This window comes from Plectropomus leopardus, chromosome 3, assembly GCF_026936395.1.
Source record: "Plectropomus leopardus strain MGB_pleo_1.0 chromosome 3, ASM2693639v1, whole genome shotgun sequence".
Lineage (NCBI taxonomy): Eukaryota > Metazoa > Chordata > Actinopteri > Perciformes > Serranidae > Plectropomus > Plectropomus leopardus.
The window spans coordinates 17,154,925-17,168,722 of NC_142178.1; the positions used below are offsets into that span (position 1 = coordinate 17,154,925).

General features: G+C 41.3%; 2 protein-coding genes across 2 annotated transcripts in view; one reads left to right on the forward strand and one right to left on the reverse strand.

Moving 5' to 3' along the window:
- Nucleotides 1-13,798, reverse strand: part of krt98 (keratin 98) — a 28,383-nt gene that overhangs the window by 10,427 nt on the left and 4,158 nt on the right. The gene's annotated exons all lie outside the window — the stretch shown is intronic.
- LOC121941775 (keratin, type I cytoskeletal 19) lies at nt 10,510-13,661 on the forward strand. Its single transcript, XM_042484643.2, has 8 exons — nt 10,510-11,027; nt 11,446-11,528; nt 11,646-11,802; nt 11,902-12,063; nt 12,221-12,346; nt 12,941-13,161; nt 13,281-13,294; nt 13,397-13,661. The coding sequence occupies exons 1-8, from the start codon at nt 10,602-10,604 to the stop codon at nt 13,444-13,446; spliced, it is 1,239 nt and encodes a 412-aa protein (XP_042340577.2). The 5' UTR covers nt 10,510-10,601; the 3' UTR covers nt 13,447-13,661.

A 13,798-nucleotide genomic window follows, 5' to 3' on the forward strand; every position in this document is an offset into this window, starting at 1 on the left:
TGGACCAATCCTGAAGCAACAACTCACCACCTCCCATAAGCTCTCCACACCCGCTTCCTTTAACTCTCACAGAACAGAGCAGTGGGCAGAGAGATCGAAGTGGACACAAAATGATGTGTTACCAAGATCGAGGACATGAACGAGGACATGGAAAAGAACTAGAAAAATTACACTGAAGGAATCTAGACTGATTGAGTGAGCAGAAAAACATAGTCAGCCATTCAGACAGATCCTGCAGCTGATTACTGTCCTGTGGGTGTGCATGCATGCATATGCAGCTATGTGCACTGACTAGCCACATACTTGGTGTCTGTCTGTGTGTTAAACAGAGAAAAAAATGTGGGCCGGCCTTTCTGTGGGAGCATTCAGTTAAACATCCTGTAGCCTACTGACGTGTGAAAAAAAATCTTTCTTTATTATTGCATTCATAAGTCTTTGTTATTATTAGACAAATCGTTCTTTATATAATTTTAAAAAAAATCTTAAATGCGCCTTGTGTTCTGGGACGTCAGCTGTTTCACATAAATACAAAACAACATTTTACCTAACAACAACTACAAACGCTAAATATCACAACAGACATTAGGAAAAGTTGATTTAGGGCAACAAATTAGTTCAGTGTTTGACCCAGGTACACTGTACTTCTCAGAAGCCATACTTTGATTTAATAGGTTTACAGACTGAGGAATGAATGAGTTCCTCAGCCTGTTCAAAGGAGCCTGTGGGACTCTAAATCCTCTGTGTGAAGGCAAAAGCTGATTTTCTTCATTCTCCAAATGAGAGGTGAGAGGGATCAGATGTAACATTACCTGCCAGACAAAATACTCTTTTAATACAAGCAAGCTGAAAACTTGTCCCAAACATTTGAACCACAGTCTTTGAGCGGATATGCAAATAGTCTAGCTAATCTAGCTTTAATCTGAACAGTGAGACAACTGTGCCATGCACTGAAATAGTGTCATGATGTGAGCAGTGGCATCCTTAAAAAAATTGTCACAGGGGTGGCCAGACGGGGCTACTTAGACTCTTTGGTGTCACACCGAAATCAAAATCTATAGCTGAATTTCAGGAATTTTACTTCACTATTGTAATATACAAACTGCTATGTTAAGGAATCACAGACTGATACACTTTGGTTTCATAACGTTGCTATTAATGTGATGTGCAGAGACTAATGCGAGTACAGTTAACACAACAATCTTGTTTTTAATGTGTCATGTATCTGGCTGGTTGGCCTTTTCCTTAAAAAGACAAATATACAGCTTTAATTTGAAGAGGTACATTTGTTGGAAGGAACAAAGCATTTACTGTGTATAAGCCCTTTCGAATTTTTAGGGGAGACTCGAGGCTAATACTGTAAATACAAATTAAACTTTTGGTAGCCCACTTGAATAATAAAATCAAGTGCTTTTTCAGTCTAATATATATAGTATATATATATATAGTACATATAGTCTGCTATTTTGCAGAAAAACAAATATGGCTTCAGTGAAATTAACAGACTAAAACTTTATCTTATTAGATAAAACAAATTTTGAAAGAGGTTTTTCATCATTTGCAGCTGAAAAAACGGTAATAAATCACAATATATTGCACTATACTGTTATCGCAATAGTCAGCAAATTGCATTTAAACTCTCAATTCGCACAACTTTCACAACTCTACTCAACTTGGTGTGGCATGGTGATTCATTGGTGACTCCTGCACAGCATACATGCCCCTTCTCAATGGTTAGCTGTTTTTGCAGTGGCTCTCTCACTAGATGGTGCACTTCAGCTGTGATTCTCACCTCCACAACTCAGAGGTCTGGTGTGGTATCACACAGGGTGTGGCTGTGTGATAATCTGTTGCACTCGACTGAGGGATATATATCAACCCCCGAGGACCTTATTACATTGTCATTTTATCTCTTGCACCATACTATGACACATTCTTTAGCATATACGCCCTTTATTCCTGCGTACTTGATTTATCCTTTTAATTTCCAGCAAAAGCATCAGTATGCATCTGAAGCAGACAGAACAAGCTTCGCTCTAATATATCTTTATTGATAGAACTACTGGAATAAGCCAAGGTAGGTCTATTGACACGACAGGCTTTTGTTTGCCTGAGCTTCAGTGGATAAATGAATGTCAATATGCTCAACTGATTAATTCAATGCGCAATGTGCAAGTGAATGTTTAACTTTGTCTGCAGAAACACACACACACACACACACACACACAAACACAGAGATAAACATAATCTGACCTCTCAGCACATTTTAGTGTGAATGTTCAATAAATCAATCCAGAACCTTTGCCAGAAATGTTGCATGCTGGGATGTGATTGCACAGTGCATGCTGAATCGGTGAGCAGGATTTGATATGGCCTTTGGAGGGGTGTGGTGCATCAGGAGGAGGCTCCGATGACTCGGTTACAGGCTCACATCTGTGACTCACAGCTACGAACTTTGCACAGAGCTGCTTTCGCTGCTGTTTTTGCACATCTGTCTCTCTGTAAGCAAGACATTTCAAAAGATTCACCATAAATTATCTTGAAATTTATATGGGTGGATATTGAGCAAGGATGACCTGATTAACTTTTTCACACAAGGGTGGAAGTGGCTTCTCACTAAGAGTCATATAACTTTCAGACTGACTCACAGAACACATCGAAGGGCAAACCCTCTATTACTGGCCCACGAGGTCAGTCCTGGTTAACTGCTGTGACTGTTACCCCAGAATGTGGTGCAACGGGCGGCTCGGAGGTCACTACTCAGACAGATTCAACAAAAAAATATACATCAAAAAAACTATTATTTCATTGTTTAACTTCTATTAGTTTAGTTAGTCTTAGAAGTTCTTTTAGTTAACATGATCACAACAAAATAATCCTCCGTCTTAGTTTAACTTGTTAGCGCTAAGCACGCTGACTTTTGCTAATTAGCACTTAACACTGAGTACAAGTGAGGCTGATAGTGAATCCAAGTTTCAGGTTATTTACTATAAAATGCAAAAAAAAACCAAAAAACACAGAAGCTGTAATTGTCAATGCAAATTGTGGGTCTCTCTCAATGATAAATAAATATGCATAAAAACGACACATAAAAAGTAAAAATTAAGTAAAAAAAAAACACAATGAGAATCAAAGATGTGAAAATGCAAGTTAAAGGGACAGTTCACGCCAAAGTCAAAAATACATATTTTTCCTCTAAGCCGGAGCGCTATTCATCAATCTAGATTATTTTGGTGTGAGTTTCTGAGTACTGAATCAGCTGTAGAGATGTCTGTCTTCTCTCAAATTTAATGAAACTTAATGGCATACAGCTTGTGGTGTTCAAAGTGCCAAAAAAATGGGAAAAAAAAAAATTTGAAAAAAAAAACCCAAAAACCTCAACAGCAATGTCTCTTTCCAGAAACTACACCCACCAACCATATCATAAATTTGCAAGAGGCGCAAAATAAATATACAGAAACATATTGCTTATGGTGTATTAATGATTAATGATCAGTTTGGCAGATATTTAGTCAGAAACAAATATTTTGGACATATCAGAAATTTTGACCTGATGATTGGTGTTAGATGAAAAAAATGTTACTTCATCTAAATAACAAAACATGGGGCTACTTTTTCCTATTCTTATTATTTTAAAATACTGCTTGAATGTTCTTCTCTGTTTAGGGGAAAACAAACACATTGCAGTTATTATTTTTTTAAAGATTATTTTTTGGCATTTTCGCCTTTATTGGATAGGACAGATTAATAGCGTGAAAAGGGGGACAGAGAGAGGGGACCAAATGCAGGTAAGGGCATCGAGCAGAAGTCGAACCCGACGATGCTGCAGCAAGGACACCGTCTTCATTCATGGGCCGCGGAGAACAAACCCGTTTACTCCTACGAACAGTGTCATTTGTCTACTCTGTGTTGTAATAACACGTAAGACATCATATTGTATTCAACACTGATAAGAAAAACTAAAAAAAAAACTAACTGGTACTGAGGTAAAGATTAAACTGTTACCTTTAGATGGCAATGCAACATATGCAATCGACAAATGCACATTATCGGTGAGAGTCGGAGCTCTGCATGTGCAAGCAGCAGTGACAAACGTCAACGTGCTGAAACAAAAGAACAAAGGTGCACCTATGTGCCATCTAGACACAGCGTGTTAATATTTCATAAAGGAAGTGACTAGTTTGTGAACGACATGGGAAAATCAAGCAACGCTCATTCCCACTGCCTGACAAGAACTGACGGTGAGGACACTGCATCCGTCTGCGCTCAGGTGCAGGAATCCAGACCATCCAGACCTCAAGACAATAGAGAAGCTTCAAGAGTGACACACACACACACACACACACACACACACACACACACACACACACACACACACACACACACACTGTCATCCTGGTAGTTGCTATGGTGCCTGCAAACAAATAGTGGATTATTTTGATGCTGTTTTGAGACTATGGTTACTTTAGGGCGATATGCTAAAGGTAAAAAAACAGAACAGCAGACTTCCCTTCGCGTCTCCTTAGGTCTAGACTCTCTTTGTTTTTGCATTCAATAGGCACCAGCCCTCTATTCTTTAAGGTGAAGCATGGAAACTCAAACAGAGCATGTTGGATGGATAAAGTATTTAACTGGTATTACTGTAGGTAATCTTCTTGTTATAGTTCATCTGAGTCGAATCTTGGGAGGATTATGAGACAATGAGACCTTGGGCACAGACATGCTGCATGCCCAAACATCTCCCCTACAAAGGACCCAGACACACAGACACACTTTTTGTTGTTGTTATGTGTGCGTCTCTTTGTAGTTGTTATGCATTCCTCTGTGGTTTTGGTCTCTTCATGGTAGTTTTGTGTGTCTTTGCAGTTTCTGTGGTTGTTTTGCCCCTTTTTGTAATTATTAGTCTCTGTCGCTTTGCAGCTTTTCTGCATCACACTGTTTTTGTTTTGCGTCTCTTGGTGGTCATTTCTCTGTGGTCATTTTGAGTCTCTGAGAACATTTTTGATTTCTTTGCAGTTGCTTTACATTTCTTTGTAGTCATTTTGTGTCTGTTTATGATTTTTCCCTTTTTTGTATCTGTTGTTTTACATCTCAGCTGTTTTACATGTCTGTGTAGACATTCAGTGTCCTTCTGGGGACTTTTTGTAATATTTTTGTGTTAATTTGTGATCATTTTGAGTCTCTTTGTAGTTGCTTTGCATCTTCCTACAGACATCTTGTGTATGTTATTGTTTTGCCACTTTTAAAACCTGCTGTGAGCCTCTGTGTCTCTTTGCTGGTGTTTTTCATCTCTTTATTGTCATTTTATGTTTTTTGTGGTCTGCATTTATCTAGGAGATTTTGCAGGTGAAGGCCAGGGGGAACCTGACACCGTCCAGTAGGCCTGTTAATTAATCCCTGGCTGAGGCTACTTCACAGTGCCACCGTGCTGCCAAGAATCAGTGATCAATCACTGGTGATTTACAACAGTGTTTCAGACACTTTGAAAATTGCTGCACACCTTGTTAGTTATAGCAGAGTGCACTGTATTTAACATATTGCAGCATTACATTACACATAGGAATTAACAAGCGGCACCATGAAAGGAAAAATCAATGTTAAATTGTTGGACAGCAGATTGCTTCATCTCCTTTACTAAAGGTTGAAGTCTCTTTATTGAATTAGCTTATCTTCAGTTTTACTCAACATGGCTCAGCAAGCAGACATATTTTAAGGGGAGAGTGGGTGGAGTAGTATTTCTCCTGAGTCATACAGTTTATTACCCATTATGCATAAAAGAGCTCCCACAAAGGACAAGTGCAGACTTCAAGATTTAGATAAAGTTAAAAGTAAAGCTCTCAAAGAGTCATAGGATTTAACTGTCTAAATCAGTGATTACATATCAGATAATGTGTGTTTATTTAAAGCTTCAGTGTTACTGGAAGTCTTGCAGGCTCCTTTGTTTTGTATAATTAATGAGTATCACAGACGTTGCTCTCAGTCCTGCTGAGTTAGATACCAAAAAGTAGCCTAATCTGGGTTTGAAACTGTCATGAGAAGCTGTAAACACATAGTCATTACATGTCTTACTCATTGACCAGAGTAATTACAACCTAACTGAAATGGTTGTATTGATACTATAACTAAAATACATGGAAACAACACAGTGGAAGAGTTTCTTGTAAGATTGTAGAGGGGATTTCAGTCAACTGTGTGCATGAATCATGACGTTGGTTTCAGTGAAAACACCCATCTATGGTCTCCAGCCCATGAAGACATGAACTTCTTCACTCTGCTTTGACACACTGTTAATGTCAGGCAGTCGTTTGTCTTCGACCTTATGTACACAAAGCTACGTTTCACACGACAACCCAACCAGTAAGGTATTTGCCCATCCCTCCCCATTTCTCAGCACCTGTGCCAAGATTTGATTAAACTGAAATAAAGTCCCTGTGCAAAAATGTCCCCTAAATCTGTGACGAATTAATGTACATAGCGTGTTGTGGAAAATGAGCAGTAATCTCACATGGATGTTAACTTTAGATAAACATTGCTTTAGTGTCCAGAATCTTTGCCCCTTTTCTGCACCCATGAGACAACTGGCAGGACCTCCTACAGTTTTGTGTATTTTCCCCCTCTGATCCCCTAGTGGGAGTTTTTTCTTCTTCTCAGAGGGGGTCTTAGTTTGGAGGAGTCATTTTTTTCAATCACTGTTTTCATAATGTGGGTGCTGACAGTCCCGCTGAGATTATGCATAACAGTGATTAAGGGCTACAGAAATGCACTTGACTTGTTTTTAACTCAAATCAAAGCAAGAGCAACTTCGGACCCACACGTTGAGCATATCAGTCTTACCCTCTTTATATTTTTAGACTATTTCAACTCCCTAAACCCACAAGAGGCTTCTACAAAAATTGATTTATTTCTTGTTATAAAACTTATTTCGCTTTAAAAAAAGACATTTGCTATATCAAACTATGTACAGAAGTCTAAAATAGTCAAGAATAATACAGAAAGGAATGTGTCTGGCATGAGATGCTGCAGTGCACTCATACTTGGAGTTGTATGAGTCACTTACAAGAATAGTTTAACTTTTTGGGAGATATACCAACGCTTTCTTGCTGAAGGTTAGATGATAAGATTAACACCACTCTCATGACTGTAGGCTAATATGAAGCTAGAGCCAGCAACCAGTTAGCTTAGCTTAGCATAACTATGGGAAACAGTGTAGTGACTACTTTCTTCACATAATGAACAAACTAAGCTTGTCAAATAACCAATAAATTGTGAGTTAAACAAATATTTTCTGGTGTAGAAACCCTTAAATATAAGTTGCTTTTATACTTCTTTTTTTACTGTGATATAATAAAAGAATCTTCTCTAATTTTTAATATGTGGGTCGATTTAGAAAAACAGTTCCAACATATTTGTTCACAGTGTCTAAAGAAATACCAGATAGTGTTTAGACCCCTGAAAAAGAGACGGGTTTTGAAGTAAATTTTACACAGTGGCCAAACATGGAATTACATCTTCAGGGTTGGTTATGTGACACCATGGAGCACAAAAAGACTTTGTCCCATAGATTTTAATTGAGAAACAGATGCAAACCAATGGATACATTTTTTTAGCCTCATAATCCCAAGGAAATGATTTGTTCACTATTGAGATTTGAACAATGCGATCTGATGACAGTCTTAAAGGGCCACACAATTACGTCAAATTTATCCCCATCCAAGTTAGAGGACCGCTAAACCTAAAGTTAACTGCTCGGCCGGCAGAAGATTTATGGGCCCGGCATTGTGGAAGATCAGGATAATTTCATACTGTGAAAATCAAGCTTTTTTTTGGCTTCATACACATCTAAGAAACTTTTATAGGAATTAATGGAACCAAGCATCCAATATTGTATCTGGTTCTCCTCAAACATCAAGGTATAGTCCCAAAGACACAGCTAAATGCCACTGCAATAAATAGGCTAACAAATGCTAACTTGGCTTCTTCTGTTGGTCATGTGACCCTCCAACACATTCTCATCCCAACAGGACAAACATTGCTGCCTGGTCAGTGCTATTCAACTCTACATATGACGCACTAGATACCTAACTGTCTGTTGTTGATGTTCAGGGACACCGTGTCAGTTTATACATGTTAAATGCATTGTGTCTTTTCAATGTTTTCACAGGATATGTACAGTTTCTACTTGCTCGATGCATACCGTCTTTTTCAAAATAAACAGGAAGCGAACACTGGGCTCCAGGGCGAAAGCATGGATCTATTATAAATTTGAATACAGCCTTGGGGGCAGGGCCTCATTCATTCCTACAAGAGCTGCTCAGTGGCGCATGAAGCAGAGGAAACTCTTTTTCCGTGTTTAAGAAAGTGTAAAATACCCGGATCTACTGGCCCATAGAGCATGCATAGAAGTGATTAACGACAGCCGAACGTGGCCAAGTGCGGTCGAGTGTATCCAAGCATTGACTCCAACTCGCTGGCTCGCTCACACAAGTTACCCGAGTGCTTGAAGCGAACAACGCTCTTTCACAAGCACACACACACACACAAATATACATACAACTTATCAGGGAAACATAGCGTAACATAACATAAGACGTCCATATTACAGGCTTTACAGCCAACAGCGTATGGATGTGTTGTAAAATGGTAAAAACATGATGCTGTAATTCCATTTTTGGCCACTATGTAAATTTTGCTTCAGAGGGTGGCGCACTTCCTGGGGGCCTGAGTGAAAGTCCAGGGTTTGTTGGACCCATCCACCTCTCCTATCCGCCTCTCCTCCCACCCTCCCACCACAACAAAATGATGCTGTGGTTCAGCGAATCCTACCACCATGAAAGTTGTTGTCCAGCCACCATAGGAACTGAGGCCGCCCGACAGCCCACGCCTTTCTGCGTCAGTATCTGACGCCAAAATCATCGTGCAAGCAGCGGAATTCAACAAGTTGGGAATAGGCGTGGGCTGGACCGTCCCTTTGAAAGTTGTAGTGGTCCATCAGGAGTCATTCAAATGTAAAGATATTTTCACTCATCTAACTTTCAGAAAGACCTGGATATTATTATTTCACAAGTTTTTCTTTAAAATGTTCACTTTAAAGTTACTTGTGACCTAAATAACTGCATTACAGTCATCGGCGTGATTAACTGAAATCAGAAATGTATTCAGAGAGACGTCTGATTATCAGACATAACGACGGTAAAGGTTCAGAACGTGTTTCTGGTTTGCATAGAAAAGTTTAAAAGCTGAATTTTCTTTTTGGTTCACACTTTATATCTTATTCTAGATAGAATCCTCTAATTTGTTCACAAGTATCTGTGATCAAGATCCCATATTTTTAGGGAGATTATGTAATGCAGTTGAGTATACACCCAGTACATAAGAAGCATGATTCACTTCTCCCTCTGGCTGAGCGGTGACCCCCATGCGCCTCCCTCCCCTCCCCCCAGCTGACACCACATGTTATGCTACAAGGGCACAGAAATTAAACATAGCCCAATTCTGAGTTCAGGACACACACACACACACACACACACACACACACACACACACACACACACACACACACACACAGAGAAACTACACAGAATCCCTTGAGGTGCTTTGTCTCATCCCTCTCACAGCCTGTGACCGAGGCCAAATCCAACAAAATGGACTGCGCAGACACACGCACACACACACACACACACAGGATACAGGACTGAGGGGGGATGTTGTGTGTGATATGGTGAACAATGGGGTCTGACGAAATCCCTTAACTGGTTTTGACTGAAATGGAGAAAACAACACTGTACTGTTGCTCAAGGCAACAAAATCTTACTTCAGCTGTCAATCAGTAACAACTTTATTAATTACAGACTCATTTTATCTGAAGGATCAAACTACAATGCAGATAAAGTTAGCATTTGATGAAATATCCCTTACTATAAATCGTAATTGTTTAGCATGATGCTACAAATAATCGTTTTGCAAAGAAGTGATTCATGAACACAGCTTGGTAGTATTTTTTGTTTTAAATACATAATGACTGTAAGATTGTCTGTGAAATGTTTAATTTGGACCAACTTGCCTGTAGCGCAACCTTATCATCATGGGTTGCACTGATGAAAGACATTATTTGCAAAGAGCTTATTATGAATGTTTACTCATGGTGGGACACTAAAACAATGACACGCCTTTTCTATTTGCATTATTAATGGGTGGTAAGATTAATACTAGACCTGCTGGTACTTACAAAAGCAGACAGAACTCATACATGCAGGTGGAGACACACACATATATGTCTCCAGAACCTTAACACACACAGTAACACACGGTTACACACACACACACACACATTCCATAACAGTTTCCTCACAGGAGTGGAAAGAAACCAAACCCTAGTCCTTAAAGGAAAACAAATGGATGTTCTGCCAAGTCCATGGCTGAACTGTAAAGGAAAACTCCCTCCTACCATCTCCACCTCCCTCCTCACAGCCAGACCCGCCCCAGGTCCAGCACTATATCAAGAGCCTGCCTCCCTCTATCAAGCTCCACAGTCCTGCTACAGTCCTCAGCTGTACAACGGTCCTCTCTCCTCGTGTTCTCTCTTGACCAGCAGACAGTCAGCCATCATGTATAGCCAAAGCAGCATGATATCCGGTGGACCCATGCTCATCAGGCAGAGCCGCAGCTACACACAAAGTTCTGCTCCCCACAAGGCTCACAGTGTGACAGGAGTCAGCTTCCGAGGAGCCCCACGCATATCCTCCAGCTCCTTTCGCACCGTCTCCTCTGGGTATGGAGGCAGCATGGGGATGGGCGGTGGTGGGTTCGACCTGTCCAACGCCCTGGACCAGAGCTCCGTGCATCTGAACGAGAAGGCTACCATGCAGAACCTGAATGACCGTCTGGCCTCCTACCTGGAAAAGGTCCGCTCTCTGGAGGCGGCCAACTCCAAGCTGGAGATACAGATCAGAGAGTACTACGAGCAGAAGGGGCCTGCAGCAGAGAGGGACTACAGCAACTATTGGGCCATCATCAATGACCTGAAGGACAAGGTAAAGTGTGCGCCGGCCTCGGCAGGTTGAACATTAGACAAGTCAAATGTTTGCTGTACTGTTAATGATTATCAATGGAGGGTTTTAAAAGGGCAGAGACATAACCAGAGTCTGCATGATCTCGTGTGCTCCCGAATCGAATCCTTGGTGTTTTGATGGACAATTAATGAAGGTGTACAATTTGTAAAAGCTCAAAATGAACAAAAAAGTTGTTCAGTGTGTAGGGGAATACTGTGCATGGCAGTTATCACTCAGTGATGCTTCTGATGCAGCTGAGAGGTGCTGCATGTGAAGGAAGCAGATGTATTTGTGTGTGTTTTTCTGGCAACAGAGCAAAGAGTTCATGCAACTGCACAATCAAAGGATCAACTAAGACTTTTGCCCTCTGACCCACTCCCATTGTTCTTTTTCTCTAAAGATTGCAGCTGCCACCATCGGCAATGCCAACATCCTGCTCCAGATTGACAACTCCAAACTGGCTGCTGATGACTTCAAAACCAAGTGAGCGTGAATCTTCATACTTACTTTGACCCACCTCCATCATGTTAATGTCAAACATAAAGCCTCAAAGGCTACACCTGTCTCACATCTGTGTTCTCTACTCTCCAAACTACTTAGATTCGATCATGAGCTGATGATGCGCCAGTCGGTTGAGGCTGACATCGCCAACCTGCGCCGTTTGCTTGACCAGACCACCCTGACGAAGGCTGACCTGGAGATGCAGATCGAGGGCTTGCAGGATGAGCTGGCATACCTCAAAAAGAATCACGCAGAGGTGAGTGATGCTCGCTATAAGAACAGGAGAGTGCTTCATCACACATGTAGAACTGTTTGAAATAGATCTCAATTCTGACCCCCCCCTTACGTTGTTCAGGAGCTGGCGGCACTGCGCTCTCAGCTGACCGGCACAGTCAATGTGGAGGTGGATGCTGCACCCCAGCAAGACCTCAACAAAGTCCTGGAGGACATCCGCGCGCAGTACGAGGCCATCACTGACAAACATCGTCGCGACCAGGAGGGCTGGTTTAATGAGAAGGTCAGAAAACTTTTCCATAAACAATCATATCCCACACAGCGCAGTTGACTGGGTTTACACCCTGAAAAGCCTAAGCTGTAATTAAGCATTATCTTCTGTGAAACTAAGATAAGCAATCAACAAGACTTCTGTATTTTTTTTTTTGTTGTTGCTCCAGTCTGCAGCCCTGACCAAAGAGGTGGCAATCAGCACAGAGACAATCCAGACATCCAAAACAGAGATCGGTGACCTTCGACGCACACTGCAGGGCCTGGAGATTGAGCTACAGTCTCAGCTAAGCATGGTGAGGAAAAAAAAACACCCAAAACAACTGTTCACATCTCACTGATCTTGCCTTATATGAGCAAGATCCCTGGATCGCTGTCTTGTCAGGGGGGGAATGGAGAAACAGTGATAGAGTGTGAAAGAGCAGAAGGGAGGTAGACAGAGGGAGGCTTTATTGAAAGAAAGAAGGGAGGGAGAGAAAGATAAGAGTGATGGGTGCTGACGAGAAGGGAGGGAAGGGGTCCCGCTGGGGAAACATTTCACAGACATCTGCTCAAACTCTGGAAGACATAAAAGAGCTTGGAGAAAGCTGAAGGAATGTTGAACTGGATGACCCAAAAGTCATACCCCCATGGATTATCAGTGCCCATCTGGAGTAAATCATGTAACACTCCCTGCAAGAACAGTACTACTTCCATATAACAGTGGAGAAGCAGCTAAACGACACATTCAAAACCTAACACATACGCCTCTGCATTCATAAAGTAAGGGCAAAATGCTTTTGTGTCTGACAAATATAAATCCAAGGCGTTTGCAAGTATGAGCAAAAAGCTGCATGTGTCTACATTGTTGTATATTAAATCAGCTCCTTTTTCTTCCCACTCTCTAACAGAAAGGGGCTCTAGAGTCGACATTAGCAGAAACAGAGGCACGTTACAGTGCCATGCTCGCCGGCTTCCAGAACACAATCAACATGCTTGAGGCCGAACTAGCCAATGTACGCTCGAGCATCGAGCAGCAGGGTCAGGAATACAGGATGCTGCTGGACATCAAGACGAGGCTGGAGCAGGAGATCGCCACATACAGAAGTCTGTTGGAAACAGAGGAGTCCAGGTAGATGCAATAACACAAGATCATAAGGCCATTTAGACCAAAATAAGTGCTCATTTAATAAGAAATGAAAGCCCACTCCGCTCACTGTTTTTATTTCTCTTCCCTTTCCCTCATTGTAGACCTGTTGGTACAGGTAAGTGATGTCTGTTTTATCACAACATTACATAACAGCAGTCTAGTCAGTGTAACACAAACTTGAAGCACTGCCATCATGATTTTTCCATCTTTTTTACAGGGGGCTCAAAAACCACAATCACAACCACCACTGTGCGCAGTTCCAGCTAGGAGGTCCAACTGGCAGGACAAGCTGTTCTCAGACATTCACACACACCCACACACACATACTCCAACTAATAAAAGCTGTTACACGAGATGACCGAAACTGTACTGAAAAAAGATATGTTGAAAGTGGAGCCCGTGTTAAAGTTTCAGTTTAGAAGAACTCCCTGTGTGCGTTTGTGTGTGACCTGTCTGAAAAATAAATCTGCTGGTGAATACAAGTTGTGTTGTTTCATGACTTCACAGGAAAAGTTTTCATCTTTTGCAATAACATGGCTCTGTTTATGCAGTGGCCATGGCAACCGTATGACATTCAGGGAGGTAGGATGTGGAGTTGCGGAAATCTGTTACGTAATGG